The sequence below is a fragment of the Vicugna pacos genome, chromosome 13, assembly GCF_048564905.1.
Source record: "Vicugna pacos chromosome 13, VicPac4, whole genome shotgun sequence".
Lineage (NCBI taxonomy): Eukaryota > Metazoa > Chordata > Mammalia > Artiodactyla > Camelidae > Vicugna > Vicugna pacos.
In genome coordinates, this window is record NC_132999.1 from 5453355 (window position 1) to 5467320 (window position 13966).

Here is a 13966-nt window from a genome sequence, read left to right on the forward strand (position 1 = left end):
AATTAGTACTTGATACAAATTTATTACTATGCATTTACATAATATTTATATTTAATGATAAGAATTCCATGAATAAATTTCATGAATGAAACATACTGAAATTAAGATTACTAAATTTTATTCTGGTTTCTTTATGTTTTACTTCTTTATTTCCTCCAAGTGTTGGTGGGTTGTTTTTCCTTTCTCCCAATCTCAGTTAATTTTTCCTTTTTGAAAAATATTACTCATTTCTAAACTTTCCTTTGCCTTTTCTTGCTATAGGAGAATTCAGATATAAATTCTACCAGTATATTAAAGTGTCGTCTGTGCCAGTCTCTGGGCTAGATGCTTGAATATACTTAGGTTTTATCTCCATTTCACAGAGAAGAAAACCAAGGCTTAGAGAGTTCAAGTGAATGGCCCAAGATCATACATTTAGTGAGCAGCTTTGCAAGAATGTCCAATTAGACTTAACCAGAAACCACTGAAAAGAACTCTAAGAAGGATATGACTAAGTAGTTTGATAAATATAGAGAGAAATGTTTTTTCTTCAAAAAAGGGTGAGGAGGAGTGTCAGAATTCTTTGTGAAGATAAAAATGAATCTAGGAGATGGCTAGTCAATCCATGGACCATTGAGAGCTGACTAATCCTGAACAAAAATTTTTCCTTTCACTACTTCCATTCTCATTTTGGTTACATATAGTCATTATATTTATGGCATATAAATGCAAAATAGATGAATTGTCACTAATTGGAAGATAAAATAGTAAGCATGGAAGAAAAGCATTTTATTTGATGATATGTGGACTATAAATAAATTAACAGGCTTTTAACATATAAAGAACGGATCTAGTAGAAGAAAACACATTATCAATGCTGAAAATGATGGCATGTATGTCCTTTGAGCAAGTTTAGTTACAGTTCTCATAATACAAAACTAATCTCTGAAATGCTTGGTAAATATGCTGATTCTGGGTACAGATGAATCCTCCACTTCTGAAGGCTTGGGATGGGCTCCGATTGAGGTCTCCAATACATGTCCAGCGATTTTTTGTACCCTTTTGGGAAGTACACCATTTGGCATGATCCTGATAGGAACTAAAATATGAGTGTCTAGATATCTTAATTGCTTTGATGTTGTAGACATGGTAAGGAAGGGAGCAGTTTGAAGGAAGCTCTTGTCCCTTTCGCTGCCAGGTTTCTGTTAGCAAGTGTGTCTTCAAGCGTTGAGCGATCCAGGCAGCAAAGATGTCTAGAGTTTATAAGGAGAAAAATAGTGAGGTTAGTATTTATACTTAGATAAATCCCTGAAAATATCCTCAGCAACAGAATCATCATTCATCCCTGATATGTGTCTGTCACAAGCAAAATAAGAACAACATGATTGAGTTCGTGGATGGGAGCACATTTTGTAGATGCTAAAGTGATATTCAAATAAAAGTTATTATCATTATTACTAAGATTATATTGGTGTCTGAAAACATCTTCTGTCCTACACAAACAAGGGAGCAATGTATGTTTTTAGCCTGAAAAGACCTTTGGAAAGAATAAGGCTGGAGAAGTAATCAGGGGCCAGCTTCTGAGGATCTTTATAAATCCATGCCGAAGTATTTGAATTTTCCTGAAGTCAATGGGAAATTTTTGCAGGGGTGTTAGTGAGGGAATTAGTAGAAACTGATTTATGATCATAGATATCAATTGAGAAGCAATGTGCAGGATGAATTGGGAAGGCTACATTAGATTGGAGACAGGGAAGACACCAGCTTATCGCAGTAACTGCGATAATAAACACAGGTGTGGACTGTGGCCATGGCAGAAAGTTTAGAGAATAAGATAAATATGAGAGTTATTAAGGACCTGGAACTGATTGAATTTGATGATTTGATAAGGAGGGTGAGAAAAAAGAGGGATTGAGAGTTCCCACGTGAATATGTAGAATATGAGAAAAAAGAGTAGATAATAGGGATAATGATGACATGAGTTTGGCAGGTTGAATTTTGTGTCACTTCCAAGTAGGAATGTCCCACTCACTGTTGAAGACATCTATCAGTGCAAAGGTCTTGGGTGGAGATCTAGACTTGGGAATCACCCGAGGGCTTGCTGGAACTGCCTAGCATGAATATGTAGATAAGATAAGCATGAGTAGAGGACCACATGGCAACCTAGTCACATAAAGAGTATGCAGAGGAGGAGGACCTGGCAGAAGAGACTTAGAAGAAGTGGGAGGAAGACCAAGAAACTGCATTCTCCCCTAAGCCAGTGAGGGGGACGTTTCAGAAAGGAAAATGTTCCAGCCGTGCCAAATTCTGCAGAAGCTATTTCTGTCCTGTTAATTTTGGGATCTTTAGTGCCTAACACAGGGCTTGGCAAAATAGTAGGCATTCAGTAAATTTTATTCAATATTCAAAAAAGGAAGGAAGCAAGTAAGGAAGACAGTGAGGTCAGTTAAGACAGTCATTGGTGACCGGGAGAGAGACTGTAATGTCTACAGATGGAGGAGCAAGACTGTAGTGAAGGAGCATTGAGCAAGTGAAGGCCCTGAGGAGTTTTCTAAAAATAAGTTAGAAGAAAAGAAGACACAGAGATAGAGGAAGTCTAGAATTGAGGGACAGTTTTTAGGAATTTTTGTTTGTTTTCTAAGGGGCTTGTAGAGCAGGAGAGCTGAAAGAGGGGAACAGATCAAGTGGATGAATCAAAGTATCCTGAGGCTGCAGTAAGTTCCCGGCCACAGTGAGTGCACTGCTTCTGTTGGGGATGGTAGGAAACTGGGGAAAAGGAATGAAAATAGGTAAGACTGTTGAGGTTGGGGTGCGCTCTTAAAGTGGTTTCTCCTTAATGATCTCTATTATCTCTATGAAGGAAAAAGTAAAGATGAGAGCGAGGAGGCAGGGTAATGTAAACACCTTGAGAGTAAGGAAGGCTTAAAATAATGGCTTAGGGGATGGAAGAAAAAGGAGACAGTTGTGGTTCTGTGCCCAGTAGAGGCTAGATGGTTTTCACTGGCCCCTGGCTAGATGGGATATTTTTGTGGTTGGATCAGCAACCCTGCTATTAAAGTGGAGCAGGCGAATATTTGCATTGATCCTTGGCTTCCCTTCTCCCTTTCCTTTCTTCTTCCTCCCTTCTTTTCTACTCCTGTTCCTCTGAATAATCAGAATATTTCCTCTTTGTAATCCAAAGTGAATCCAGCAGCCACGTTATAGCATATTGTTCGATAATGGTCTTCCTTACCATCAAGAAAAGAATCAGACTTTGCAAAATGAAGGAAGTTTTGTCCCTGGGTTGACTGCAGTGTGGCAAGGTGACGGGCAGGCATCTTTGCTGAGCTGGACCTGGCACACAGCTGGGGTATGTGAACGAGGTCCTGGTGAAAGGTTACTGGGATGGAACAGCTGTAAACATTCGGGTTGCAGACCAAGAGCTGAGCATCTGAAACAAGAAATAGTAGAGTTGAGAATTAAGACACAAATGGAAACACTTGTTGATATTTTAGACCTTGTTGTGAATTTAAAAAAAAAACTAAACAAAAACCAAAACAAACGTATTCCCTTCTTTAAACCAATAGCCTTCAAATAACTTTTGATTTAAATAGTTGACACCTACTGATCACTTCCTACTTTGCAAGCATTGTTACATGGGTTTACTAATTTAATCCTAAGAACAACCTTATTATTAGGTAAGTTCTTTGATAATTATCCTCATTTTAATGTTGAATTAATGGAGAATTTATGTCACATGACCAAGGTTAAAAAGCTTGTAACTGATGGAGTTGCTGTTCCAACCCAGGCAGGCTGGCCTTGGAAGCCATGTGTTTTTCTCCTGTGCGCACACATAACAAAAGTGGAGATCAGCCAGCTTCAAAATGATCCACTCATCAGCGTGCACACCCCATCTCTATGCTGTTAAGCTCTCTAATCATTTCTGGAACCCAGCTAGTTAGGCTAAGGCTTAATTTGGGTGAGAGGCTTAGTAATCCTTTCCGTAAGTTGTAAATTTGATGAAAAATATATTTGAAACCTCTTATGTCCAGATGTAATCACTCTTCACTATTTAGCAGCTTCCTCAGTAAAAAGTGATTGGTAAAACAGCACTCCTACTTTCTCCTCCCCTACCATAGTTTTCCAAATCTGAATATTTTTGGCCATTTGAGCTTAAGATCTTAAAGGAGGATCATCTGGCTCAGGCTCAGAAGTGTCACGACGGCAGCCTTCAGGCAACATGAAGTCTGCACAGTTTAAACAATAAACAAGATTGAGACCACATTTAAAGATCAGAGAATCTCTCTCTCTCTCTCTCTCTCTCTCTCCGTCTTTTCTACACTTACATCCTCCCCTAGGTTTCTACTCCCTGTGAAAAATACAGACATGCAGGTCTGCATTCCTGCAGAGCCACAGTATGATGGAGCTGAAGCTTTTGAGGGAAGCTGGGGGAGTCGGGGTGTTTAACACCCTAGTGTGCTACTGTCCCCACTGCCCATGCAATGTTCCCCTGTTTCACCCATTTTTGTTACTTACTTCGCCCCTACAGACATTTGAAACTACTGCCTCTGATCAAGTTCAAAGACTTCGCTGGTGGACCAGAAAATCAAGGTCCAGTAAGTGAGCCTGCCCAGGATCTCCCTGTGACAAAGCTAATGTTAGAATCTGGGTATCAGAGAGTGTATGAATAGAGAAGAAAACGAAATGATACATTTATTCGTGCATTTCCAAATCCTTCCTTCCGTTTTGCTAACTCTCTTTTCCCACACTCTAGCGTTACCTATTGCTTCATACTGGTTGTACTTGAAAGTGATGCAGATGCCGGTTTGTCCGTTTCGTCTCCCCGTGGGTGGATAATCATAGCCTTCTTCAGGAATTGGAGGAAACTGGGGAATGGAATGAATCAGCCAGAACCCCTGGACTCTGTTCCACAGCAATAAACCTAACAAAGATACAGTTAATACAGATGAATTAGAAAAACAAAGTGCCTTTTTTTTTTTAAAATGGAGTTCAAAGATACAACATTTAAGCCCTTTACCCTTCAGGCTAATGTTCTATTCGGCTAATAATCACAAGGATCATGCTCGTTTTTCAGAGATTTTAAAGCCAATTCAGGTACATATCACATTGTCCCATTACTGATAATAAGCTGCCACAAAAAGGAGCTGGGACAGCCACCCTGTGAAGAGTTAAGAGGAATTTCATGTTGAAACGACCAGCAAGATTTGTTTTGGCAGAATGCAAATTTGCTAAATTGGAATTTGACCTCATTAAACTATATAGTCACCTGGCAAGCTTCAGATAATGTCTTTACTGCTAAGCAGCTAAGCTATTTTCAAAAGCCAGCTGAGAAACAGGGTTGAAAGAGAAAATATCAAATGAAGAAATGTACTTGCAGTAGTTTGTTGTAAGAAACCAATGCTCATTTATGTGCAGAAATCATCCAATTCCACAAGCTTGAAAAAAAGAGGCAGAGAGCAAAGAGAGAAGCCATTTTCTAAAGCATCCAAGTTAATTTTGTTCAGTAAAAATCTCTATAGAGCAAAATAACATGAAAGCCAGAAAGGGAGAAAACAGAAAGGTTTTCATCGTCTTGTGACATGGCACAAGGAACCCTGTGCAGCAGGCAGCTATGACAATTTCTGCATTCATAAATACACCAGGATAGCTTTGGTATGCTAAACGAGACCTAATTTCCAGTATGCATATGACCGTGCAGACAAATTCAGTCATGTTTGCCTTAATGTTAGAGTAGAAGCCAAATACCTTACAGTTATTTTGTTGTCAAAGAACACACTTCAAGGACGCACACTGTCACTCTCTCAGTGGATGTAAAATCAACATCTGTGTTGAGATGGAAAATGTTCAAAGTTCAGTTGTCTAGCAGAGCTGGATGACCTGCTGGGGCTCTCTTCTGCCCGGATGAGTGTGTTGTTGTGTGACATCCTAACCTCCTGGTGCAGATGCCACAGGATGTCAGGGCCCTTGTTGGCAGAGGACTCCCCCATTTGCCATCAGGTCCCACTGCTTTTCCAGTCTTTTTTCCCAACCCTTGTATCTACTAACAGGGTGGAGTGAGAGTGGTGATGGGAATTTGTTGAAGGAGAGGTTGGAGAGTGTGGCATACTTATAAAAATGCTTGGGTTCCATGCAAATAGAACCATCAGGAGGGCAACTCAGCTAAATCAAAAGCTTTCAATGCTCATGGCATTGACAGCGATTACAAATTATATTCTTAATCAGAGGTTGCAAACTGGCAGCCCACAGGCCAAATCTAGCCTGCAGATACATACTATTATGCTTGCAGAGTATTCTTCAAACTTTGAATTCAATGCCAACGTTTAAAAACGGGGGAGATTTTCCACAAACACTAATTTTCAACATCTCCTGAAAAAACTGCATTCCCATAAGGCGAGCTGAACAGTAACTGGCCCTTTAGACCTAGTACGTACCCTCTGTTGTCTAGTTAGCTGCCAGCCCAGCCTGCTTGTCTTAGCGACATCACTTGCCTGCTCCTGAAGGCATTTGACTTTGGAACATTCTGAAGAATTACTTGTTGCCATGGGAAGTTATTCATGGTGTATTAAGTTGAAAAAAAGGTTGAAATAGTCATTACAATAGATTTATTAAAATGTTTCAAAATATGTGTTAGAGAAAAAGTAGAACATGCTAAGTGTGATTACCAAATGAATATTAGGATTACAGATTTTTTGTTTACTACCATTTTGAATTTTTCAATAATACATATACATATGCACATAGTTTATAAATAGGAAAGTACCAAAAATTATAATAATAAAACTTACTATAATATATAACAATGTATGTAACAAAATATATAATAACAGAAATTACTATAATATAAAAAACTGTTAAAATAGTTTTTCAAAAACATTTATTTCAAATGGAGCTTTAGGAAGAGTGAGTTTTATTTTATGTAAATAATACCTCTATAAACCTGACTAAAATATGTGTATACACACACACACACACACACACACACACATATAGTCTGGCTGGTATTCCAAGTAGTCAATACTTGGATTTCTGCTTTAAAGCATGTATTTTAAAATATGTTAATAAATGGGATTTGTGAAAAGGATACTGCAGAGTCAAATTATATCATTATAACATGTGATACCAAAATCACTCCTTTTGATAACTTAAGCCACTAACAAGAAAAGCTATCTTTTTATTGTAGAATGTAAGACTACTCAAGATGGAATGTTTAAGAAAACGTTGATTTCCAGGGAAGGAGAAAATAGGAGCCTTTGTCATACCTTTGGTGTGTCCGTACTTTCTGCCATGAGTCACAGATTTAGGGACTCCATCGTTGTATATTAGATAGGCTGTGTTGTTATTCTGCAGGAACATATTAGGGTTATAATGGCACAAACCTTTCACTCATAAATGCTCACAACATTTCTACCAGCTACCCAGCCTGCAATACAGAACTGTCATTAATACACATGAAAAGTCATCCATTCCCCTAATAGTGAGCTTTCCCATCGATATGAATTCTGTGACAGACAAGACAGGGGGCAGGAAGTCCATTCTCAGCCAGGCACGCTTTTGTCTTGTGTGACGGGAGCCCCGTGCATTGTGACGTGCGTGTGAGGGCAATATTCCTGTTTCTTCCGGTTGTTTGGACCCATGTTTCTGATTTGGCAACTAGTGTATAACAAAGGAGTCTTTCAACATTTGCTCAGGAAATGAAGTAGGAACAGCTAGCCAAGAATTACACCTGGCCTTTTCCCACTGATATTATAGGCACAACGCAGAACTGGCTGTCGGGGCCCGATCTCTGCCTACTCTGTGCTTCACCGCTCAGTCATAGCTTCGTGTTTAATCAGGATTCCTCATTCTTTGCTTCTGCTACCTTCCCTTTAGGGGAGGATTTTTCTTCAAGCCATTTCTCAGTGTCACTTCACCTTTCTAACTTGACATTTCCCTGCTTAGAAAAAGTGGTGAAATTGAATGTGTGATATTGGATTTCCGCTGGTAAGGCAAAATGCGAGTAAATTCTTCAAACAGTTGGCTAAATCTCTGGGTCAAAATGAAGCTATTATTTTGATAGTATCTCTTTGTCATGTTTTAGAACCTTTATTCTGTGTCCTTCCATTTCAATTGTGTCATGATGCAGTGATTTTTATTGAAGCTAAGAATGTCGACATTAAAAAGTCTCTGTGACATAATTAAAAGCAGGAAGGGACAACTCATCTCCTTAAAAAAGGCCCTTGCTTTTCTCTCAGGGAAAAAGTCAATAACTGAGTCTCTTACAGTTGCTTCATTATTTCATGTAATCTAAAAATTGTTTTTAAAAATGCACGACATGGTCTATGTAGCCTTCTTGGCTACCATGTCTAAGAATATCTGGGAAAGTAAGCTGTTTTCTTACCCACATTTTCCGTAACTGACCATAGCTGCCATGGGCACTCGTGTTTTCTGCTGGAGAACTCTGACAGTTACCCTGCGAGCCTGCGCCGAATGTGGTGATGAGGCATATTGTGTGGCTTTGGGGTACAGGGTGGAAGGGCTCTGGGAAGATTTGTTGAGGAATTTTATTCTTGTAAGAGATGCAGTTTGTCATTCTAACCAGGGGTGTAACAGTCAGCTAAGGCTAAGTGAGGTGTAGCTCTAGTGAAGAGAGGCTCTCTGGTAAAGGGGAAAGATCATGAGCTTAAGAATAGGCAGACCAAGGCCTGTGCCCCTGGACAGCTTTATTCCTTTAGCACATACATTGGGTATTATTTTGACTACTGAATGTTGAACAAGAAGGGTACAGTCTTTGCCCCCAGTCTAGCAGGGAGTGTGATCAGGCAAGTACAGGCAACTGCGATGTCGTCTGGTAAGTGTAATTATGAAGGTGTATGGAAGGTTCTCATCTAGAAAGACAAAAGAAGGGAAGCAATTTCCAACATAACCCAGATATTGGCCTAACTTGATGTTTGAGATTTAAAACCGGTTGATCTGATCTTGCATTCTACTCTCTGCTACAAGTTCAATTCCAGGTCAGAAGGTAGGGGGGTTATGTTCTCATGGCCACCTTTGGCACATAGTCCCAACTTCCACAGAATTCTCAGTCTTATCTTGATATCACCCACTATTGTTCTTCTGTCTCCATGCCAAGTGGACATGGAAATCAGCCCCTTTGCTGTCCTTTTCTTCAAGAATCTATCCCTCAAAGCATTGTATATGAGCAGGTTCTACTGAAGGTAATGAAACATGGAGCAGTTTTCCATCACCATGCTGACCTGCCTCTAATCTCCCTCCGTACTTTGTATACTTTTAAATTCTTAGCTCCCACTGCCCCTTTTTTTTATTTTGCAGAGCAGTGTAGCTCATTTGCCCTCCTAGGCTGTTGGGCTAGTTCTGCATTTCTGAAGATCGTTAGTATAGTCTGCCAAACTAGACGCATCTTCCCCCGCTAAGGTAAATGACAGCGCCTTCACAGTGTTGCTCTTTCCTTTCTCCTCTTGGACAGTCTGCCATGGGGAAGGGAACAATGTGTTCATTTTCTCACTGATGGCTTATGGTCCAGGTTTTTCATCCTCCAACCTTGGAAAGCAGAAGCAGCTGCAGGTAGTTTTGATTCGATATAATAATCTATTAATTCAAAATTGAAGAATTTTTAAAAGCCCCTAGGACAGTGTTTAGAGCATCACATGTGCTCAAACAGCCTGCAAGTGAGTTTTGACTTTGTAACTTGGCTCTGAAGGCCGGCCTTAACTGCAGGTGAATAAGGTGATCATTAGCACACACAGTGACAGCTCTCTGCCCCTTGTGAGTAAACACTCGGACACGCGCAGGAGTGCTGGAGGCTATCTCAGTGCTGTCGTGGGGATTAGATTAGCTGACGTATGTGAAGCCCAGCACATTGTAGTGCTGAGTTATCTTACATATTTACTTCTCCGTAAGTTATTGTTAGGAAGTGTGTACATGAGTGTAACTGGATGTTAATTATTGTTCAATGCTATTTGTCACCCCTGGCTGAAAAGCAGCTTCTTGTCACTGAACAGCAGATGATGCCTGGAACGTTGGGATACGGCCCACACTGAGGCAGGAGGCCTCCTCACCTGTGTCTCTTTGGCCAGTTAGCTCATCGCCTGGTGAAGTCCACATAGCAGGCTTACTCTCCATTCAGGCAAGTTAGTTCCAGGGCCTTGATCTAGAGCCCTAGCTCTCAGCCTGCTACTTTGAAAATGATTAATTAAAAGGAAGACCAAGTGGTCGGCCCACCAAACTCGTCACCACCATGGCATAAACAACTCATGACTCATGGCGGACTGATCACAGATCTGTATTGCGTTATAATAAGAGAGGGCTCTTCTCTCTATTTCCATTACAGGGATAAGACCGCAGGGCAGACTGGCGGAGGTTGGCAGCCAGAAGACTTCAGTATGTAACTAGTTCACACCTTGCCCAGTGATGCCATTGGAAATGTTGCCGAATGTATTGAAAATTTGGCCTTGCTGTGGAGTTGGCTGACGGATTCCCTGAGGTCTCGGTTAGATTTGTTCAGATTCTGAGCTAGCTTACTTCCACTTGCTAGGATTGGGGGTTGGGAAGGTGAGCAGTTAAAATCTTTTGGAAGCTTTGGAGTCTGTTTTATGCATTTTATGTCAGTCAAATAAATGATTAACTATAACATACCTCGGAGGCATATGCTTCGTACAGCTGTTGTAAGGTCCTTCCCAGAACACTCTTGGTGGTGTTCACTAGCTGCTGACTCCTCCTCCAGCCTCTGCTGGTAGAGTCTAGGTATAGGTACTCTAACCCAGTCTCTCTACTTTTCTTGTCTTGCCTTTTAGGTAACTTATAAAAGGTAAACCTAACAAAGGAAATAATTGTGAATTACTAACATTTATCGACTGTTTCCCTGATGGCAGCCACTGTGTTAAGCACTCAAATATATCATTTCATTTACATTTCACAGAAGGTTAAGGAAAGGTATTTGCTCAAGCTCTCTGCCTCTTTTTGCACCCTTATCATTGCTCCTTCCCAGACAAGGAAATGCAGCTCTGGCTGTGCGTATTCTAACGACATTTACTGGCCTGGTGGGTGGGATCCCTGCAGTGGAAGTGCAAGTGCGTTAAGAATGGCTTCCCTGCTGTGCCCACCATCCGTAAGGCTGCAGTGGGGAGAAGGCCAAGGACCATGTCTGGACTGGAGAGGTCTTGGTCTCTGCTGCCTTATATGCTTGGCATGCTCATCTCTTTGCAGCTGGCTGGCCAGGTCTGAGATTTGGGTTTGGGCTTCAGGGTGGCTTTCTTGACACTCTGGCCTGAGCCACATTCTTCAGCTCAGGTGATCAGAATGCTCTGCATTGAGGATTCAGGGCCAAGATGTGCCAATTGAGTAAGTGCTTTGCTTTCTTCACTCTTGTCTTCTGTTTGTGTATCTCCTTTGGGTATCTCACAGGAAGGGCAGGTGGTTGGGCCCACATGGCATTCGGACACTCTTGGATCACCTACGCCCAGGGTTTCTCAGTGGGCTCATTTTGGGCCCAATCAGTCTTTGTTCTGGGGGTGAGTCCCATGCACTGCAGTACCCCTGGCCTCTGCCTGTTAGATGTCAGTAGGCCTCTCCGAGTCGTGCCAATCAAAAGTGTCTCCAGACATTGTCGAGAGTACCTGGAGGGCAAAATCGACCTGGTCTGGCCAAATATTTTCTAAGCACGAACCCCACAATTAACCCTCAGATACTCACAGTGAACCAGGCATTGTGGCGCACGCACTATTACCACTTGTGCTGTATGTATTGTGTACTGGATACACAACAGTGGCTCACACTGCCCATAAAAGCATCACCTTTCACTTGGTTCTCATCAGTCGTAAGCTTCTGTTTATTCTCTTTCCTACCCTGTGCAGGGCAAGGTCCTCACATGTGGCAGGAAGCCTGAAGTTGCTCTGTGGTGCTGTCCCCGTGTTACTTGGCCCTTTAACTGTCACAGTAAGTTGTGGTGGCTCGAGACTGTGGCTCCCTGTCTGCTCAGCCCAACATTCTCTCTGACAGATATTGCTAAGTAATACGTCCATTCAGTTGTGGCAAAAATAAATTTTACATATCGATCACTGTGTGGTGGCCCACCAGCGGGAGGCTTGTGAACTATCAGGGCACACAAGTTATGAACTAGTGCTTGTTAACATTTTTCCTGGGTGATCATCTCCAATTACATTCTGAAGATTCTTGAATCTATTTCTAGCCCAGACCTCTATGCTGAGGGCTAGATAACCCTAAACGCAAAGAGGTCCCAGAGACCCCCAACTCCATATTTTTGAAACCAAGTTTATAGTATTTGGCTTCAAATCCACCCATTCCCTGCTGTTAGGGAACACAGCCACACAGCCACAGAAGTCAGCCACCTGGAAGTCCTTCTTAACTTCTTCCTCTCTCCTACCACCCTCAGCGCATCCATTACCAAGGCTTCTTCCTCTCAGTCTCCACTTCTCTGACTCAGGTCCATACCTCCTGTCACCTGCAATGCTGTGGAAGTCCTATTGGTCTCCATGACTCTAGACGGGTCCCCTTCAGCTGGCCTTCACAGTACTGCCAGTGGGCTTTCTCAAGTGCAAATCTGACTTTATCAAGTCCCTGCTTGAAGTCTTTCAGTAGCTCCCTTTCAAGGTCAAGTTCCAACTCTGCAGTTCAGCCCGTGGAGCCCTTTCTGACCTGGCCCTCAGCTATCTCTCTAAGCTCCGCTCCTGCCACTGCCCCACATTCTCCTGAAGGGCCAACAGTACTGCACTGCTTCCAAACTCCCCCCATTGTGTCCTGCTCTGGACCTCCTCACTGCTTCTTCACTGGCCTGAGATGCCCTTGTGGAGTCTCCCTCGTCTTTTTAACTAATTGTGCTGAAAACTACTTCCCCGAGAAGCCCTTTGGGCTCTAACCCCCCTAATCCCCACTTGTGCCCTAACCACAGAACTATGAGCCCTTTGAAGCTAAGAACTATGTTTTGTTCATATTTGTATTTTCAAAACTCAGCACTGGGCTGCTGTGAACTCAGTAACTGTTTGCTGAGAGACTGAATGTGTCTGTGTTCTTTAGCCTGAAGTTTACACAAACCTTGATGCCAACCATAAAGGCAAAGCTAAGCACCCTAATTAAAGAGCGAAAAAGTGATCAAAGCTTCAGGGGAATCGTGACTGTAAGGCAAAGCGGTGTTTCATCTCTGTGACACTGCAGGAGACCAGTGACCTCCCATCCACCCCAGCAGCTCCCTGTGCTGCTTGAGAAACAAGGTGACCCAAACAGTGCTGTGTGCCAGCGGGCCGTCTCTCTCCTTCTCGTGAGGAGAAGCTCCAGTGCCGGGAAAACAGTAGTCCACCTCCTCTCGTTTGTCAGTCTCTAAAAGGACGTGGGAAGGGTTCTGTTAGGAAAGCCACAATGCGATGAAAGGAAATTGCCAGCTGAGGGTTGTCAGCTCTGCTGCACCTCTGTGGCGGCAGCCTTGCCCTGCTGAGAGTGTAAATCAGGGCCTCCAGGGGCTGCTCAGCTCGCTCCCCAGGGGATGCTCCCTCACTCGGAAGCCTACCCCGATCTGGATGTGTGGCCCATGTACACACTTTAACTTCCTTTCTTTTTGAGGGGAGGGGCAGGGTGGAAGTCTCCTCCGGAACCTCACAGTTGGCCACCAATAATACCCTGGCTTTCTATTTGCACACGCCAACCCCTGCATTTCATTTACCTACCAATCCACAGCTTCACCTTCTTCATTCCTGCATGATATTGTTGTCGCCTTCATGACCCCAAAGAGGCCAAGGAAGAGCAAAGCCAGGGTTTTTCTCAGAAGTCTTGTGGTCATTTTCTGTCTGTCACCTTTACTCCGTGACCCAGTGGGAAGCTTTCCCCAGAGACCGCGGAGTCTGAGTTTCAGGTCTCAGACTGTGCTGGCTCTGATGTGTGATTCTGTTTACCTCTGCCGTTTACTGTTGGGGCATTTTCTGAATGGGACGAGTCCCGCGTAACAGTGTGATCCTGTCACAACATGCCAGCATGACTCTGA

General features: G+C 42.5%; 2 protein-coding genes across 8 annotated transcripts in view; one reads left to right on the forward strand and one right to left on the reverse strand.

Annotated features, from left to right (window-relative positions):
• The window catches only part of LOC102527220 (uricase), a 93676-nt gene that overhangs the window by 49807 nt on the left and 29903 nt on the right, over positions 1-13966 (forward strand). Inside the window, exon 5 of one of the 7 annotated variants that reach the window (XM_072974122.1) lies at positions 10307-10527. The exons of the other annotated variants lie outside the window; for them this stretch is intronic. The gene's annotated coding sequence lies outside the window, so the exon portion shown is untranslated. The remainder of the gene's footprint in view (positions 1-10306; positions 10528-13966) is intronic. 7 annotated transcript variants of the gene reach the window in all.
• Positions 752-13768, reverse strand: DNASE2B (deoxyribonuclease 2 beta). Its single transcript, XM_006205941.3, has 6 exons — positions 13653-13768; positions 10612-10789; positions 7239-7320; positions 4739-4900; positions 3212-3409; positions 752-1232 (listed from the first exon to the last, which is right to left on the reverse strand). Exons 1-6 carry the CDS (start codon positions 13763-13765, stop codon positions 892-894), a joined length of 1074 nt encoding a protein of 357 aa, XP_006206003.1. The 5' UTR covers positions 13766-13768; the 3' UTR covers positions 752-891.

Bases quoted from the DNA above. Each gene is read 5' to 3' on its own strand.
- DNASE2B (XM_006205941.3), bottom strand. From the start codon at position 13,765: ATGACCACAAGACTTCTGAGAAAAACCCTGGCTTTGCTCTTCCTTGGC. The intron at 7,321-10,611 runs GTATGTTATAGT...ATGTTCCTGCAG, and splicing joins ACGAAGCATATGCCTCCGAG to AATAACAACACAGCCTATCT. The intron at 1,233-3,211 runs GTAAGGAAGACC...TATAAACTCTAG, and splicing joins GTCTGATTCTTTTCTTGATG to ACATCTTTGCTGCCTGGATC.